Here is a 19,033-nt window from a genome sequence, read left to right as displayed (position 1 = left end):
TTATAAAAGGTTCTCACCCCCTCTAATGCCATTGCAAACCCAACCAAGCCATTGAATATTGAGTTTATTTTTAATCTCAATAGGAAAATGGCATGGGTTTCCCTTGCAACCCTTCTCATGTTCCTCGTGGTACTTGTTCATTCCAAGCCTATTCCAACCTATCGTGGCTTTGGAAATGATGTCTTTAATGGTAATAAAGATTATGACTTACCAGGTTATCAAAAGGATCCTGAACAAGAGAAACTAAATGGAGAACAAGTAAAAAATGTTACTGGTAATCTCAGGGAAGGGTTCTATAGCCAGAGTTGCCCAAATGCAGAAAAGATTGTGGCTGAAGAGCTTGCTCAGATTGCTAAGACAAATCCAAATGCAGTTCCTAACCTCCTTCGTCTTCAGTTCCATGATTGCTTCGTTGGTGTAAGATTTTCCATACAATTAAACATGCATCATTGTCATTCTTTTTCTAAATAAATCATATTTCATGAATCCCCAAATGCCATTTACGTACTTATCTTATGTGAATTTCTTCTATTTATTAAAATAACTCAGCACTGAAAGAATTATAAATTACTTTAATAATAATCATTGATCATTATGGAAAATAAAATTATTTTGGCAAACCATAGCCCCCTTTTTATATATATAAATACAATTATTACCGTCTGATTATCCAGACATGTTTTTTTTTATTCCCTGAACTAAGATGTTAACATGTACCCCATATGTAAGCATATACGTGTACCAAGATGAATATTCTCTCAATCACTGAGAATAAAATTCTCAGACACTATGCTATGAAGAATTTCTAAAACGATTTTGGCCATGATGGACAAACAGGGATGTGATGCCTCAATCTTGCTAGATGTTTTACCATCCGGTGAACAAGTAGAGAAAAGTTCATTGCTCAACGGTTTACTCCTCAAGGGTACTGATATAATTGATGATATTAAGACAAAGTTAGAAGAAGAATGCCCTCAAACAGTGTCATGTTCTGACACATTAGCATTTGCAACCAATGAGGCTCTATCCCTAGCTGGTCTTCCACGTCAGGCTCCCCTTGGTGGCCGTAGAGATTCCATTGTTTCCCTTGCCATGTTAGCAGAAGACAATAACCTTCCTTTGCCAAACTGGTCGGTGGATCAAATGTTAGCAATATTTGAAAAGAAAGGGTTCACAGCTGAAGAAATGGTTATATTATTAGGTGCACATTCTGTTGGTTCAGCTCATTGTGACATGTTCAATGAAAGGTTATATGACTTCAAAGGCACTCAAAAACCAGACCCTGCATTGGCTGCACTGTTTGTTGATGAACTCAGAAAAACGTGCACTGCTCCAGGGACACCCCAGTATAGGAACCCACCAGTGAACTTTGATGAGACACCAACAGTACTAGACAACCGCTTCTTCAAGAACCTCGCAGAGAAACGAAAATCGTTGCTAATGACTGATGATGTTTTGCTTGATGATCCTAGAACTGCACCAACTGTGAAGAAGATGGCTGCTGAGCCTGAATTGTTTGCTAAAAGGTTTCCCCAGATGATGATTAAGTTGAGTTCTTTGAATGTTTTGACCGGGAATGATGGACAAGTGAGGATAATTTGTAGGTCCACTAACTAAATGTGTCAATAGGTCATGGCCTCACTGCTTAAGTAGTGTAAACAACCAAGACTTTATACATGGCACTACACCATCCATTTTTATTTTGTTCTTGGTGATAATAATAATCATTCAGTTTCTTCTTTGCTTCAACTTGCTATTCTTCCCTTTAAAATGACATTATGAATGTTTGAGAAACACTCAACGAATAAAAGATACTCCAAGGCCAAATATAAGATATATTATAACTAGTGTGCAATAAGATTACCTTTTTATTTTGAAAAGATTTGAGGTCAGCAAACGGGATAGGGATCACATGTTCCGAACGGTGTCTCATTTTATGTACCAAGTCAATCAGAGTACTATTTTTTATCACTTTTTATTTTTTAAAATATTTTTTTATTCACATGTCAACATGTGATTGGTTTGGACAGGAAATGAGACATGGTTGGGGACATGTGATCTCCATCCTAGCAACCGGTAGGTGCATGATAAGACATTTTTGTTAAGGATGGAAAGGTTAATGTTTTTTTGGTTGAAATAAAAAGAAATTGAGAAGACAGAAATATGTGAGAAAGATAATAAAGAGAAAGGAAAATGTGAGAAAGAGATTAGATTTTATATTGTTTGATATGAGTAAAATGAAAATGAAAATGAAGAAAATGAAATATTTTCTTTTATATCTTTATTGTTTGGTTGAATATAAAACAATAGAGAAAAATGATATGTTTGAAAAGATGAAAATACCCTTAAAATAAATAGAATGGAAAAGTAATAATAAATGAGTTTTAAGGTTATATTGATCATTTCAAATTATTTATCTCAAGAATTTTATGTAAGTCCTTCATATTTTTATTCTCTTCATCCTTTCTCTTGTTAACCAAACAAAGTTTTAGTGTTTAAAATTTTCTAAAAAATGTAAATAAATTATGATATAATACCTAAAAAGTATTATGTAATATGATTTGCTCAAATTCATATAACTTATTAAGATTTTTTTTTGTTTTTTCTCTTCAATTTTTTAATCTAACTTCTGTATTTAGTTTTATGAATTTTTTTGTTCAAAAGCCATTATATATGATTAATGTATACATCATTTTATCTATTTTTTAAATCAAAATTAGAAACACAGTTTATATTGGAACAGTCCTTCAACTCATATGTCAGATACGTATAACATTGTGAAATCCTTCGTTTTCTCGCCGACCACTTCAAGCAAAGGTGGCGGCTCGCCTCAATTGCAAGTGAAGCAAGTGTTCCCAAAAGCTTCGAACCAATTCCAAATGTAATCATTTCTCTATTCCACTCGATCCATAGCACCCACTTATAAAGCTAAAAATCGATTTTTTCACGGTTTATGTCAACTGGGTCTGTTTGAGGGATGCTTGTTTCTCTCTCATTTTTTATCCTGCTTGTGATCCTTTGTCACGAGCTTAAAGGGTTTTTTCAGGAATCTAAAATGGATTGGGAATTCTGTTACGTTTTGATTGTGATTTTATTGGTTGTATATCATGTATCATTGTTCCAGGGTCTTTTTAGTTTATCTATAATCATACAAATTTTCTATACTTTGTATGTTCATGTTTTAAAATTTTGGCTTGGGAGCCTAGATTCTGTAGCGTACACGTTTTTTTCATTTTTACTGCTCTGCTTTAATTCTATTTTCTCTATTGTCTTGCAAATTTGTTGATGTTGCATTTTTCCACCATATGGAATATGCTATGTTCCTTAAAATACTACTAGTCTGCAACATATGATATATGCTAAAGACATCATTAAGAAAGAGAATTCTAATTTTCGAGACATACTTGCATAAATCATTTCAGTCTTTACTTCAATAAAGCAATAGATAGTTTGAGTCCTGTTATTCAAGAATCTATAAGACGGCAGCGGCATCCGTATGTTCCTGAATCATAACATTTCAAATGGAGTAGAATACAGTAGTCTTATGTTACTTTATTTAACTAGTCATGTCTAGGCGATGATTTATATTTTTTTATTTTCACACTCTGAACTATTCTGGTTGGCAACTGGTTTGATCTTTTGGTAGTTTTGGTTTTTTCTTATTCAGTAACGTCTGCAAGAAGTTTTTTGCTTCACAATGCCGCCAAAGCCCTTAGACTATGAGTCAATAAATGAAAATGTCAAGAAGGCTCAATATGCTGTTAGAGGTGAATTATACCTTCGAGCTTCTGAGCTTCAGACGGAAGGCAAGAAGGTAGATGTCATTTATTTTCCAGGTTATATGCAGAAAGTTATGTTTGTTTTAGTTGCACTCTTAGGTTGGAGACTAAATTGGACCTGAATACCTGATCATTAAAATTCATTTGATTGAAGTCCTTTATTTGCTATAATAGAGGAGAGAGATTTTAAAGGATGTATCCTATCTATGAAGTAAATTTAAGCCTGCTATTGCAAATTGTTCATAGATTGTCAGATGATTTTAGAGTTCCCTATAAGTGTGCTCCTTGTCGAACAATTTGCAGTTATTGACTTATTGTATATGTAGCTAGAATCCTAGATCATTATAACATGGCCATCATGGTAATGGTAGCATGTTACACATTACAAGTTTTCCTTTTTGAATCTTTAAAGTAAGCTTGATATAACATGGCCAGTTCTGGTTCTTAATGGCTTAAATGCCTTGCTGAAAAAATATATTTTCCTAGTTTTTTGTTTGTTTGTTTGTTGTAAAGTGTCAAATTCTTTAGCTGCTTGAAATTGAACCTATTTATATTTGAATTATTGTCAATTTTAATATCCCGAGAGTGGATTTTAATAAATGAGCAAGTATTTACCTATATGTGCTTACATAAATCTAGTCTTATTGTGCATACTATGCTTACATCTCCTTATAGCTGAGTTGCTTTTTTATATTCACTAAACAATTTAGTCTTATTTTTGTATTCATGGCGTCGTCTCTATATCTGAGCTCTTGCTTCCAGTCATATTACACTAACTCATTTTCAATTGTTGGCAGATTATATTCACTAATGTTGGCAACCCACATGCTTTGGGACAAAAACCATTGACCTTCCCTCGCCAGGTTTGGTATAACTATCATATTTCTACTTATACTGGATGTCCCTTGTAATTTTTATAATGTTAACTGCTCAACATATTCTTATGTAATTAAATTGTTGAGTGTTGATTATGCTAAACTACAAGTTTTTCTGTTGCAGGTTGTTGCTTTGTGCCAGGCTCCATTCCTACTTGATGATCCTAATGCTGGATTGCTATTCCCTGCTGATGCAATTGCAAGAGCTAAACACTATCTCTCATTGACCTCGGGTGGTTTAGGTATTCATATGTCAACCATCTCCATTGTTTTATAACATGGAACTATGGTAGTATTTTACATTTGAAGAACTAGGTCTAATACTTGAAGCAATATCTGGCAACAAAAAGCTGCATCATTCGATGAAATCTATTTTACCACTTATACGCTGTACATAATAGATCACATTTATCAGTTGGTTAGAGGGAGAGCCCTTATGGTAAGGTTGGCTTTGTAACATTGTCAAAGTATTAAATCGTGGAAATAGTTTCCACTTGGTAGGATAAGGATGTGTACATCTAACCTCCCAAAACATGACGGTGGTTTGGGGCTGGGAGCCTCATGCACTGACTACCACTTTTCAGTTATCAGTCGCTTTAAGTTTAGTGTGAAAACAAGCCTTTTCTAAATTCTTAGAAATCATGGGAAATACTAAAATTAGTTCATGAAAAATAAAAGCTGTGTGATGAACAGTTATTTTGCTTTTCCTTCCTAATTGATTTTTAGACATGCGATAAAAGTCATTTGTGTGACCTCACCTAGAAGCTTAAGCTTTTGCAGTGTTGGTTGGTGACATTTATCAAATCCTCTGTGACTAAGTGAGCGGCCAAAAATTCAATCCTTGCTTCACCAAATCTTTTAAATAAGGGTTGCATAAGCACATCATTTAAGATTGGCTTGTGCATTGTCCATGCTTGAAGTCCAAAAGGCATTTGTGTTAGGGTGTATGTTAGATATACAATTAAAAGTTGTTCATATGACTTTACCTAACATCTTGAGCTTTTGGGAGTGTTGGTTCATGACAATAGTTTTCTGAAAAATTTAGACAATTTTCATTACTTGAGTGCACCAGTCAAGGTCTTGGTATTTATAGTTTATTTGAGAATTCTTGATTCAATGCCAGAATATGACCCGGAAATTTAAGGTAGCCTTTATAAAATTTCTGAGTTTTCCTTTATATATTTTCTTTTCTTGCCTAAGGATCTCAGACCAATTTTTCGTTAACCAACAATGAAACTGCTTCAAATAGATGGTTACACTGACAGAATATAAGGGAATAGTTTAGCAAGTCTTTACATATTCAGTGGTCATCCACTCTCAATCTATCACATGGAAATACAATAGACCATATTAATTTCATAGCAATAGGAACTCAGAAAGTTTTTAGGCCTACTAGCATTCTTCTTTGGTTGCAAATACTTCTTGTTAGCATCTAAGTTTTACATCTTGCTATTACTTTCTAGTGTACCATTGAGGTTTACCAACTGTTCTCCTTAGACTTGGGGGTTAAGACTTTTCTTTGATCTGAGAATCTCCACTAATGAACTGCAACTAATGGTATATTACAGGTGCTTATAGTGACTCTCGAGGCCTTCCAGGAATAAGGAAGGAAGTGGCAGAGTTCATACACAGGCGTGATGGTTATCCAAGGTTACCTACTGTCCCATTCCTTTTTGCCCTTTATATCATAAACCCATTTTCTTACAGGGGCTCTTAAGCTCAGTTTCTTAGTTTTTAGGCAAAGGAGTTAATTGCTTCTTGCTCCCTTTACAGTGATCCAGAGCTCATATATCTGACTGATGGTGCCAGCAAGGGTGTAATGCAGATCTTAAATACTATCATAGGAGGTCCTGGGGACGGGGTAATAAAGTCTCTTTCTTATTAGCAAATTGGTTTTCTATATTCACAGTGCCATTTCAATGAAGTGACAACACTCGTTATTGCCAGATTTTGGTTCCAGTCCCACAGTACCCACTCTACTCAGCAACAATTGCTCTCCTTGGTGGTTCTCTTGTTCCATATTACCTTGAAGAAACAGCAAATTGGGGTCTTGATACTACTGAACTTCGTCGATCAGTTGCACAGGCTCGCTCTAAAGGAATAAATGTATGTGTTTTGTCTTTACTGATGCGATATAAGCACTTTTTTCTAGATTAAACTTTTTCAACTAGATGTGAAAACACTGAATCCATGTGAAGACGTGAACCTTCTCATATTGACAACCAGAAATGGTTGGTTGTTTCATGCACCAACAGGACAACAATAACAACTAAGCTTTAATCGTACTAGGTAAGGTCGGCTTCATGCATCAGATGGAAAAGAAAATAAATTATAGTGTTTGTTTGATTGGTGAATAATCATGCCAGATGTAATTATAAAATACCTTGACCGTTTCTTAGAACAGTTTTTCTGCCAATGCCGAAATCAGTTAATGACGAGTGATAACACCGATAAAAGAACGCACAAAAGTAGAAGTTCCGAACAAAATCGATCCGGAATCAATTGAATTATGGATGCTAATACCTCTTTATTGATTGCAAGATTAGAAGAAGACAATGAAGAACCCTAATTGATTCCCTGAATCAATTACACATTACAAGATTGATTCCCTGAATCAAATCCCCTCCTACACAATACTTCAAAAACTACCCACACTAACCCCCCTCACTCCTATTTAGAGAATTCTGCTCCCCCTACCCACGGCAGTTACCAAAACTGCTCCAGGGGTTTATTCCCCTGCTGCCACGTGGCCTCCTCAGGTACACCCTTGTGATGGGTGGTCTTTCCCGCACCCTATCAACGAGTCAGTTTTGTTATACTAAAATTTGATTTTCAAAACTTAATATCCTTTTTCTTGTCAGAAATCACATCTTATCAATTCATATGATGCCTTAGTTCCTGGATTCTACTAATTTTCTTAAAAATTGAAATTTGATCAGGTTAAAGCAATGGTGATCATCAATCCTGGAAACCCTACTGGTCAATGCCTTAGTGAAGCTAATGTGAGAGACATATTGCGATTTTGCTACGAAGAAAATTTGGTCGTGCTCGGAGATGAGGTTTATCAGCAGAATATATATCAGGATGAACGACCCTTTGTTAGTGCTAAAAAGGTATACCCTGTGCTGCTAACCCGATATTTCGCCTCAGTCGTTTACTTGAGCTAATACTATATATTTCTATACACAAAGGTTTTGATGGACTTGGGGGAACCTTTGAGCAAGGAAGTCCAACTTATTTCATTTCACACAGTGTCCAAAGGGTATTGGGGTGAATGTGGACAGCGAGGTGGATACTTTGAAATGACCAATATTCCTCCAGAGGTTTGTCTTGCTATAGCTTGTTGCATGTGTTAATGTTCTTGCACTTACTGAGTTCCTAACCAAGATTTATTGCGATGTTTGGAATGCGGAAAATTTGGAGTACAGATATATTATTATACCTAATACCTGTTGATTTATTCAAATCATCGAGGAACTCATGTTAAAACGTAGTGTGGTAGAACCTTGTTTAACATAAACAAGGCATACAAAATACATACAACAATATCAAGATGTCAATTACTGTAATGCTCCCAAATTTTACATTATTATGTATTTACCATAATGTTGATACTTGGTGCTACATGTATTGTAATGAACTGAATTATTTGGCCATTGGAAAATAGTTTTTTGCACTCATTTGCCTCTTGTCTAGATGTAGGACCTGCTGACTTACATGTGGGGTGTTGAAGCACAGTGTTAGACCTTCAATTTATGCTGTAGCTACACTGCTGATGTTTTTCTTTGATTCTTACTTTCTTTTGCAGACAGTTGATGAGATCTATAAGATTGCATCAATAGCACTGAGTCCAAATGTTTCAGCACAAATATTTGTGAGTTTGAGCTAACTGTCTTTCTTTTACATATTTTAATTTGGACTCAATATTTGTTCAAAGTATAACTTCATTAGGTATTGCTCGCTTTCCCCTCCCTCTTTTTCGTCGTCCTTTTAAGAGAATCTCTTCCCTTGTTCTACAGATGGGGCTTATGGTCAATCCACCCAAACCTGGAGATATTTCTTATGACCAATATTTTAGTGAAAGGTAACCATGCCAAGTCTAATTTGTTAGATGTTTAAATAGGTCATGTTTGAGCATGAGAAATATACCTTATCATTCATCTGAAGTCATGAGAAAAGATGGCATGTCTATGTAGTGAATTGAAAACTTTCTATATATGCAGCCAAGGAATACTTCAATCACTGAGGAGAAGAGCGAGGATAATGACTGATGGATTCAACAGTTGCAAAAATGTTGTTTGCAATTTTACAGAGGGTATAAACAGCAGTTGTTCCAAAAGAATGTGATATTTCAAACGTTGATTATCCGATAAGTCATTAGTGATTCTTTGTGTTTTGTTCAGGTGCCATGTATTCATTCCCTCAAATAAGATTGCCACCCAGAGCTATAGAAGTTGCTAAACAGGCTGGAAAGGTTCCAGATGTTTTCTACTGTCTCAAGCTTTTGGAAGCCACCGGCATATCCACTGTTCCTGGTTCAGGATTTGGACAGAAAGAAGGGTACATACTCTTTCATTTATTTTCTGATGGTTACCCTTTATTCTATACTTTCTTCTATGCCATTCATAAACAGTGATCCTTTACATGCTTACTCCCATGGATTTGTCATACAATGTGATTGTGATTTAACTTGGTCTAAAGCAAGGGCATCATTACCCTTATGTTTGGGCCTCAGGCGAACTCTGATGAAGAAAACAAATATTCCAATGATTTTCTGTTTCTACTTTCTAATGCTTCTTTATCTCAAACTCTTTCATATAGGGTCTTCCATTTGAGGACAACTATTTTACCAGCTGAAGAAGACATACCTGCTATCATGGATAGTTTCAAAAAATTTAATGATGAGTTCATGGAGCAATATGAAGACCAGAGAGGTTATTCAAGGATGTAATAAAATCATCTTAAAAGTTGCATTATACTAATAATGGGCTTTTTAAGCAGTTCAATCCATCCCATTAAAAGCATATTGGAGATGATTTTCTTCCATATATATCACCTCTAAATAAACTGACAATCTTTCATGTATCTCTAGCACATTTATTATTTTTTGGCAAGAACTATCACTCTTCTTAATTATGATACTTTAATTTCTCTCATTGTCACGTCTTTTATAACTTCTAATGATGAAAAATGGACAACATGGATAGGTTTTACACGATGGCCCCTTGTGACATGAAACTGAGACTACTGCATTGTTTGTTCAGATGAGGATTTGTTATCATTCACAACCGATGTGATTATCATTTAATTGCATAATGCTGCTTAGAATATAGAACTAGAAGCAACGAAGCATGCACTATTTGAATCAATAACATTTTTATAGGCATAGCTGTTCAGTGCTAAAAGTTTCATATAGCTTACAAGCATTAGATAACAAGCTACTAATGTAGCCAAAAAGAATAGCAAGCTTTGATATTTAATAGAAGAGTAATACATTTAAACATTAACCTTTGCCAACAAAAAAGTAAATAAAACCTTTACATTATTCTTACATGTCCTTAGGTACACAGACATAATATTTTTTTCAATACATATTTTCTCTCTATTTATTAACCCAAACAAGTGAAGTTTAAGAATGACGGAGAGTTTGATATGCAAATGTCATTGTTTAATAGAAAGGGATAGGATACCTTGGTTGTGGGGTTCATTTACTGACAAATCATTTAAAAAATGTTGGTTAGAGACTGTATAATAAGAAATTGGGGTTCATATACTGGTTTTGGTTATGCCTGATGACATCACTTATTGGTTTGGTACCTAGTCCAGTGTTTGGTTTTATTATTATAATCGCTGTCATTGAAAATTCAAGCATTAAAAAATAGACCAATTATTGGTTCAAGAAGTGCAAAGATGTTAAGAACGAAATTTACATGAATAGTGAGGTGTAATTTCCACAAACCACGCTAATATTATAGATAATAATATCCCATAAACATGATACTTTGCACTTTGCAGGGGCCAATTTTGGGGCCCTTTAAACTAGTGTGGAAAAAGAAGAGAAGGTTAAAAAATATTGGGAGGGGTCGACCTTTCCAAACCTTTTTAATGTCTAATCTCTTAACCTCTTAGCTATATTCAACTTCTTTTCTTTCTTCTCATTCCTCCATTATCTTTTACCCTGAATTAAAAGAAGGTTAAATATGTGTTTGATAAAGTAGGTATTTAAATTATAATTGTTAGGTAAGGTTAACTAATAAATCAACTGCCATAATTAATAAATGAAATAAGTCTATAGTTTATAGAATCATAAGCTATAATGAAATATGAGCTTATAAGCTCGTGGGTTACTGAAACGAATATTTTTCCAAACAACAACGTATCACCCATTTTTTTTATCAAATAAGTTAATAGTATTACTAAACCCATGAAACATTTCTAATCATATAGCTTAAGTTTCGATTATATGAACTCTTCCTAATTTTTTATGTGGTGATCCTAAAACCTCTACTATCATCTTCAATGTTGGAGTTTTAAATGTTTAGAGGGTATCCAAGGATGACTAACAAATGATAAAGGATATGAACATCAGTCACTAATAAGTCAATATCAGAAAAGAAAAAGACGAAAGTTACACTACAACATTTTGATAGTCGAAAATTCCTTGACAAACGATTGATTTGATTCTCAAAGTCAATTATTCAAAAGGGGAAAAGAAAGGTGATTTGTTCCCATAGGACTTCTTTTTTAGAGGAAGATGAGACTTCTGATAAAAGAAAATGTATATTTTTTTAGTAAGTTTTCCTATAAATCTTCATACACATAAAAAAGTGACATTTATTATAAAATAATATTTTATTTATTAATGATTAATTTTAAAAATTTGTAAAAAGAAATGTGATAAAATGATATAACATCACTAAGATATAAATAACTTGTGATTAACACAACCTTAACATTGGTGATCCCGATAACCTGAAAACTCGGCACCAAAACTCAAGGCATCAAAGGTTCTCAAACGATTCAAGATCTTGCCCAACGGTCAGCTATTGTCACGGGCACCCACATTTCCCTGTCTCTCAGTGTTGTTATTAAATGGTCTTTGCTTATGTCACGAGCTTCCGTGTGGTTCCTCTCTCTCCATTTTGTTTATACGACATGCTACTACTTTTGTAATACAATATTCAAATTGATATCATTTTCTTCCACATTAATACCGTATCTTTCTCATCTCAACTTCTCTCACTCACAAATATCACGAGGCATTTCATACATGTATTTAGACAACTTTTTAATTTGGTCATGTCTATCCCTACTTTTACATCCATAATTTCAGATTTGGTCTCAACTAATCTTTAATAAAGAAAATAGAGGCTAATATAATGATCATTATAAAATGCATTAAGACTTGATAGTTGAATTAATGAATTTAATCCAGGTTAATTTATACCGACTCGATTAAATGCAATTTAGTCCAAGTTTTTCTACTGTGGGCTGAGGTAACATGAGATCTAACATCCGAACTTTTTTTATTAGAGTAATATCAAATGCTTCTTATGAATATATATTATATTACGAAACTTCTTTTATTTAATCTTTAATAAAACTTTAAACCCTACAAAAGAGCAAATACGTGCCAAAAAAAAGAGCAAATACGTGCCAGATGTTAAGTGTATATTTTATAATTTTCTTTTAAGTTGTAAGAGCACACGAAAATATTAAAAAATACACACAATTTATGGCATAGCACTTGCAAAATCCACAGCCTGCATAAAATTGACGAGGTTTTTTATCAGCCAAAGATAAAACTCTAACTAAAAAACTCAAATGAATGAAAAAAATGTAGACGATTCTAGTGATTTTTTAAATATCTAAACTATAAGCACCAAAATCTTAATAAGTATAACCTATATCAATTTAAATCGGATGCCAACCTTTCTTCTCTTGAGGTTTCTCATCACTCATTATATATACAAGACCAAGTTTCTATTCAAAAATTAAGGCCACCTTCTGCACATTCAATTTTTTAAGGATTTTTATGGGAATTATGAGGGAAGAGAATGAGAATGATCAAAGGGTTAGGAAGAGAGAGAAAGAGAAGGGAAAATGAAAGAAATTATCTTTATGTAATTTTACTAAAAATATTTAGCTATTTTGACATTTTATCTCCAAACAAATTTTAAATTGGGGAAACTTTAAAAATAGAATTTTGGATGGTTTGAGAAACCCTCCAAAACCTTCCTCTCGTCTTCATCCAACTCTCAAATAAGGGAAAGGTTTTTCAAAACTATCTTTTATCTTCTCTTTCAAAACTCCACTCCCAATAATGTCTAAATGTCTAAGGGTCTGAATGCGGACATTGCCTAAATTTCCCAATTAAGGATAGTGTTATATGTATAAATTTGCACAATAATTTTTGGTTCTATAAAATAATAATTTTGTTTTATAAATCATAAAAATTATCGCGATGACTCTAATGATTATCATTTTTGTTTCTCAATAGGCTGAACTCAACTTGCTCGACGATAAAGAACATAAATAGGTATGGTTATTCAATTATAATTTAAATTATATAAGTATAAATAATAAAACACTTTTAGGGAAATTTTAATTGGTTCGATTATAGGATATGAAATATGAATGTGTGGTTTCAAAATCCTGTATAATATATAAAACCTATGTTTTTAATCTTATAAAAAAAACATTATGTTATTTTTTAAAAGAATAAAGATAAGTGTTTTCATTAAGTCATCTCAACATGGAAAGTTATGCTGATAACCCAAAAAATGAAGATAACCACCAAAACTTTATGTTCGTCAGAAACAGTTTCGTATTATTTTATAAAAAACAATGCAAAGATAAATTTTACAACGCAAGATGGAGGTCACCCAAAAATCTCAATGAATTTAAGATTTGCATGATATATATTACACTCGTACCAAATGCCCTATAAAAGTATCCAAACTCTAACTTCACCTTTCAGTGTCCCCTCACCTTCAACAAGCTTCAAAGAAACTCTTACTTTGAACCATAATACCTTTTCTTTTATTTTCCTCATCTTTCTGAGTGCGAACTCTTTCTAAATTTCTTTCTTTATTCTTCACTTTCACTCTCATATCCCCACCCTTTCCCCCAGTAGTTAACACTTTCCTACTGGTTTCATCCGAGTCCCTACCAGTTTTACGCCCAAAAGAAAAGTGAACAAAGAGAAAAAAGAGAAACCACCTTTATTCCCTTATTCGCTGCTATATACCTACATATATCCCTGAAACACTTTTTGGTTGTTAAATATGGGGTTCTCTAAGAAACCACAAGTGGAAGAGTCATCAGATAACAGAAAATGGGTAATCCATGGAATTGCTTTAAGAGAACCCTTGAAGCCAATATACACAATACCAGTGGAGAAAGAGGAAGGAGAATGTGACATAGAAGAAGAGTGTTCAACAACAACGCCAACGGGTGAAGAAGCAAGGGTTCCAACTACGTTGACATGTCCACCTGCTCCTAAGAAGCGAAAACCTTCTTTGAAGTACAACTATCGTGGTGGTGGAGCTAGAGAGTTCTTCACTCCACCTGACTTAGAAACTGTGTTTATAAGCCATGCTGAAAGTGCTAAGTGATTTTATCATGAAGGTATTGGAAATAACCATCATCACCCTTAGTTAGAGCTATAGGTAGCATTTGGTTCTGTTGTGTAACTTTTTTTATAAGTGTTGTTTCTGCTCTAGCTAGAGCTTAGTTCAATTTTTTAGACTTCAGAGATTAAGACTATTTGCTGTATAAAGAGCACTGAGCAGTAGAGATAAATAAAAGTGGCAACTTCTTCGTTAGAAATGTTAACACGCTTGAATAAATGCATATATTTCAAGATTATATATATTACCCTATTGATATAATTATATTTAAAAAAAGAATTATGTTAATATGGTTATGGGTTTCTTAGACATATATTTATTACTGCTGTGGCATGACTTAAATATCTTCTTCGTTTATGAATTTTCGTTTTATGTTTAGCCTGTAAAAGAAAAGATCCTATAGCAACTGAACTACATGAGGGTATAATTTAACATTGTCTAGTGTGTGTTTCTTTGCTTCGTTTGATATGGTATAAAGGTCATCTTTTCTTATCTGTAAAGTTTGAAGTAGTACTTCTTCCATTTATATATTCATGTAAATTAAATGTCTACCTGAACTAGCTAATTCCTGTATGCATATCTATGTGAGTCACTCACTATTCATGACCATGCGCAAGAATGAGAAATTCCAATTCGAAATCCTAGGTAAGCAGCAACATGTGTTTTGTTGGTTTTCCAAAATAGAAAGTAGGATTATAATTATTTTCAAATGAGGTTGGCATATGCTTTTGATAGTTAATTCACGAAGACCAAAGTCCCACACAACCACTTAGTCATGTAGCTACAGCTCCAGTTACTTCATCTTTTTTATGCCATCTTCTTTTTTTAGAGTTGAAAAAAGTTTTAGTACGAGATTTGATATACTCCATTTGCTGTACATTTTAATTTTTATATATGTAAAGTTAAATACTATTATATTTAAGTTTATGAAAAACTCATCATATATAAATGTAAATGCATGCAGATATAATCCTATTATATATATAAAGAAATAAATATATTGTATATATATGTATACAAAAATTTGAATGAAATATTGTCCAAAGTTAAATCACTAGTACATATAAACAAGTTGTGGAGTTTAGCTGTTTAGGGTCTTTCAGGGGACCCCACATCTCAGTAGATAAATAGCTCTTTCCTCGATCAAATTTAGTGCACCGGCAAACAAGTTAGATTAAAAATATATCTATTATCATACGATTTTTAAAATTTGTAAAATTCTGAAGTTGTTTACTTTATCGGTCTGTTTTTAAAAACATCACATGACTTTTTTACAACTTTCACAACCTAAGAGGGGTAGTTGAAATAAGTATTTAAATAGAGAGAAAATAAAAATGATAAAAACAAAATTAAAAGGAAGATAAATTAGTTTATTAAAAATATTACCATTTAAAAAATATAATTAGCCGTGACAAACATAAATATACGTGCAAATGATCCCTCCAACTTCGAACTCATATATTAGTGAGATTTATGAAACACGGATACTGATACGTATCTGATACGTTGACACATATTTTTTCCAAAATATAGGATACGATACATTCAGAGATACGCGTATAAAATAATAAAAACACATAAAATATGATAAAATTATAAATTAAATCAAAATATCCATAGTAAAAAATATGGAAATTTAAATCACTGCCTTCCATAACAAATCTATCTTATTCTATTTTAATGAAAACGAATCTATCCTAAAATTATTGTCTTCCGTAACAAATATATTTTATCATATTTTAATGAAAACGAATCTATGTTATCATGTTTTATTGGAAACAAATCTATCTTATCCTGTTTTATTAGAAACGAATATATCTTCTCCTGTTTTATTTAGAAACAAATCTATATATCCTATACTTTACTGAAAACGAATCCATATATCCTATATTTTATTGAAAACGAATCGAATACGTGTTTTAATACTTATTTATTTTATTTTATTTTTTTAATTTTTGGATACTCTATGGATACATATCTTTCGCGAATCCGAGCATATCCGTGTCGGATATGTGTCAGATACCGACATGTGAGGGTGTTTGACGAATCCGTGCTTCATATCATATAGTGGGATGGTTCTCTGCAAATTCATTTGTGACATTAGGTCGTATAGTATTATGTGGTAAAGCGATAAATCACGTGGAGCGGAATATTAGAATCCTATGCTAGCTAAATAGCCCTTATTTTTGCACTTCTAAAGCTAAACTTTGGAGGCCAATAATTGACATATTAAAGAACACTAGTATACTAATTTGGTGTCATAGGTACTATCAAATATGGAATGTTTATCACACATAGCAGAACCTCAATAGTTTAATTTGTGGAAATGGTACCAAAAAAAAGGTAAGAATATGTTACAAGAGTGATCAAAGGGGGTTCACCCAGTATTGTAAATTAAACAATGATTTCTTGGGATCTGAGTTGTGATTGAGGGAATAACATTCTAACACGTCTAAAGAAGACTGCAGATATGCACGGGAAAATGATGTGTCATATAGTTGATGAAAATTAAATGACTTATACAAATAAAACACTAATTTGGGAGTGATAAGGTGGTCAAATAGTACGGATAGAAAGCTTAAAGAATGAATTGATAAGGAGCTTAAGAGTTCAAATCATATCTACCATAAAATACTAATATTTGTCTATCAAAAATAAATAAATAAAACACTTAATTTCAATTTAATTATTGGAGACAACGTTGAGATAAACAAAGTTACTTGGCATATACGGATATGTCTAGATGTCGTACATTAATTTTAGCAACGATTAGTTTAAGGGAGACTAACAAGATAATTCGGATTTTGGAGTTGATGGTTTTGCAAAGATGAACTTTAACATAATTGACAATATACTTAACTATTTGTTCTTCATGGCTTCAAAAAACTTAGCATTAATTTGAGTGTCTAGTGACTAGTTAGGCGTGCATTGTTCGAGATTTAGGCTTTATAAGACTTTACTGCTCATCAGATAATTCAAAAGAGATTAATTCACCGCTTATAGTATTAACACATCCCATTGATTATACTATAAACAGAGTTCAACTTCTCTCAAGTACTGAAGAGTCCAGTACTAAATTATAAGGGAAAACAATAATTATAATTTATTTGATTAAAAAATGAGTTAAAATTAGGAGAGGATCCAAATTCCTATAAAAGATATTGTAAAGTTTCATGTAACTAAAATACATTTGCTGAGTAATTAAACTAACAATAAGATTCACATGTACCACTCTATTTCTTAAAAATGAAAAATAGTTGACTTGTTAAAAAATAAATTAACTTCTATTAAAAACAAATTATTAAATTTGTAATAATGAGATAATTGCTCTCCATTTGTAGTAGATATGGAAAATTTATGTGCACAAAAAATGACTCCTGTTTTAATTGGACCACGATGTGCGAACTTCATAATTTTGTTATCGTCATTGTAGTCAATAATCCAACAATTCGTACTGTTTAGCTTAATTTCTAGTTTTTTCTTGCTATTTTGATGGTTGTGATGGAACGCATTCACTTTAAGTTTCAGCAATAGATCCATTTCCATGTTAATTGGACTAGGTGATGGGAGGAAAAAGGGTGCAAATAGAAAATGACAGCACCTTGACGTATATGGAAAATGCTTTTGACTCTTTATTTACCACATTGCTGTACATTTCTAAAGTATTATGAGAGAATGTAACTTTCTATAAATTTGTAGGCTAGCGGGGGTTCTGAAGCTTTGGCCATGGAGATAATATTGAGAGGTTAAAGAAGGGAATGGGAATAGGAAGAGAGTAAGTAAAGTCACCTGTTTCTTTTATATATATTTTCAAAAAATAATAAAACTTGCTGGAAACAAAGATAAGTCTTCATCCAAGTTTGGTTCCACTGACAAGTCTGATTCAGCAATGAGACAGAAATACCTAACATGGCATCTAAAGAACGTGATTTATGATCAGAAAAGGAAAGAAGCATACCAACCATGATAACCTCCTTCTAGCTTCAAATAACAAGAGCATAGATTCAAAAGAATGCACAAATTCAGATGCAGTTAGGTAACCATGAGAATTTGATAGCAGAAAATGGACACCATCAAAACAAGGTTAACTCATTCAACAAAATTGTAAGCCAGTGACATTACATTCTCAGGAACAGTATTGAATTTGGAACAAAACCTAAGATTTATAGATTTTTCAAATGCCAGGTGACAAATTAGTTGTGAGCTTTATCAAATGTGAAAATGGGTAAAGCAAAAAATGAAACAATCGTAAAGCAGATCCAAATTGCCTACACACACGATTTTAAAAATCAATCAGAATTTAATTATTAATTTCACAAAATCAAGGCTGATTATCGAGGAGAGGAGAGGAGAGGAGACAAGATGCCAATGGCCTCATTCCAATTCATAAATGACAATTGTCTCCAAATACATTTTGAATTTCCACTAATTACAATGGCTATAACACACAAACAAACCTTACATTTAAATACAACTTACCTTCAGACTCACCAATGTCTAAAGTGTTTATATGGGTATCCCATTTCAGATGCTCAACAAAAGTTTTCCATTTTCCACATATCATTTTTAGCCAGCAAATTTTCACCTCAAACAAGCATAGCCATAACGTTTACCTGAATATATATCATATTATACTCCTAATGTCTAAAGAACGACACTCCAATAGCAACTACTATTTTCCAAATATATCATTCTAATCAAAATCTACCGTGATTGATGACTATTACAGGGCATATAAATATAACTA

General features: G+C 32.9%; 3 protein-coding genes and 1 long non-coding RNA gene across 5 annotated transcripts; 3 read left to right on the top strand and 1 right to left on the bottom strand.

Moving 5' to 3' along the window:
• Positions 23-1,798, top strand: LOC109349172 (peroxidase 28-like). The gene is made up of 3 exons (XM_019589877.1): positions 23-417; positions 838-1,636; positions 1,769-1,798. Exons 1-2 carry the CDS (start codon positions 88-90, stop codon positions 1,615-1,617), a joined length of 1,110 nt encoding a protein of 369 aa, XP_019445422.1. The 5' UTR covers positions 23-87; the 3' UTR covers positions 1,618-1,636; positions 1,769-1,798.
• On the top strand, positions 2,704-9,757 carry LOC109349171 (glutamate--glyoxylate aminotransferase 2). Of its 2 annotated transcripts, none has more exons than XM_019589876.1 (14): positions 2,704-2,817; positions 3,668-3,814; positions 4,577-4,642; positions 4,779-4,896; positions 6,223-6,304; positions 6,428-6,515; positions 6,602-6,760; positions 7,594-7,767; positions 7,846-7,977; positions 8,463-8,528; positions 8,674-8,738; positions 8,878-8,969; positions 9,058-9,214; positions 9,476-9,757. In XM_019589876.1, the coding sequence occupies exons 2-14, from the start codon at positions 3,698-3,700 to the stop codon at positions 9,603-9,605; spliced, it is 1,446 nt and encodes a 481-aa protein (XP_019445421.1). In that variant the 5' UTR covers positions 2,704-2,817; positions 3,668-3,697; the 3' UTR covers positions 9,606-9,757. The 2 variants fall into 2 exon arrangements, with proteins under 2 accessions (XP_019445421.1, XP_019445420.1); XM_019589875.1 differs by having other exon boundaries at positions 2,762-2,881.
• Positions 9,146-9,488, bottom strand: LOC109349173. The gene is made up of 2 exons (XR_002107928.1): positions 9,411-9,488; positions 9,146-9,265 (listed from the first exon to the last, which is right to left on the bottom strand). It is a non-coding gene; the product is annotated as an uncharacterized LOC109349173 (long non-coding RNA).
• Positions 13,579-14,485, top strand: LOC109350756. Its single transcript, XM_019592051.1, has one exon. It carries the CDS (start codon positions 13,942-13,944, stop codon positions 14,269-14,271), a length of 330 nt encoding a protein of 109 aa, XP_019447596.1. The 5' UTR covers positions 13,579-13,941; the 3' UTR covers positions 14,272-14,485.

The sequence above is a fragment of the Lupinus angustifolius genome, chromosome LG06, assembly GCF_001865875.1.
Source record: "Lupinus angustifolius cultivar Tanjil chromosome LG06, LupAngTanjil_v1.0, whole genome shotgun sequence".
Lineage (NCBI taxonomy): Eukaryota > Viridiplantae > Streptophyta > Magnoliopsida > Fabales > Fabaceae > Lupinus > Lupinus angustifolius.
Note: the sequence above shows the minus strand (reverse complement) of the source record. Positions and strands in the feature narration are given on the sequence as shown.

Bases quoted from the DNA above. Each gene is read 5' to 3' on its own strand.
- LOC109350756 (XM_019592051.1), top strand. From the start codon at position 13,942: ATGGGGTTCTCTAAGAAACCACAAGTGGAAGAGTCATCAGATAACAGA.
- LOC109349171 (XM_019589876.1), top strand. From the start codon at position 3,698: ATGCCGCCAAAGCCCTTAGACTATGAGTCAATAAATGAAAATGTCAAG. The intron at 4,643-4,778 runs GTTTGGTATAAC...TTTCTGTTGCAG, and splicing joins CATTGACCTTCCCTCGCCAG to GTTGTTGCTTTGTGCCAGGC. The intron at 6,516-6,601 runs GTAATAAAGTCT...CGTTATTGCCAG, and splicing joins TAGGAGGTCCTGGGGACGGG to ATTTTGGTTCCAGTCCCACA.
- LOC109349172 (XM_019589877.1), top strand. From the start codon at position 88: ATGGCATGGGTTTCCCTTGCAACCCTTCTCATGTTCCTCGTGGTACTT. The intron at 418-837 runs GTAAGATTTTCC...ATGGACAAACAG, and splicing joins TCCATGATTGCTTCGTTGGT to GGATGTGATGCCTCAATCTT.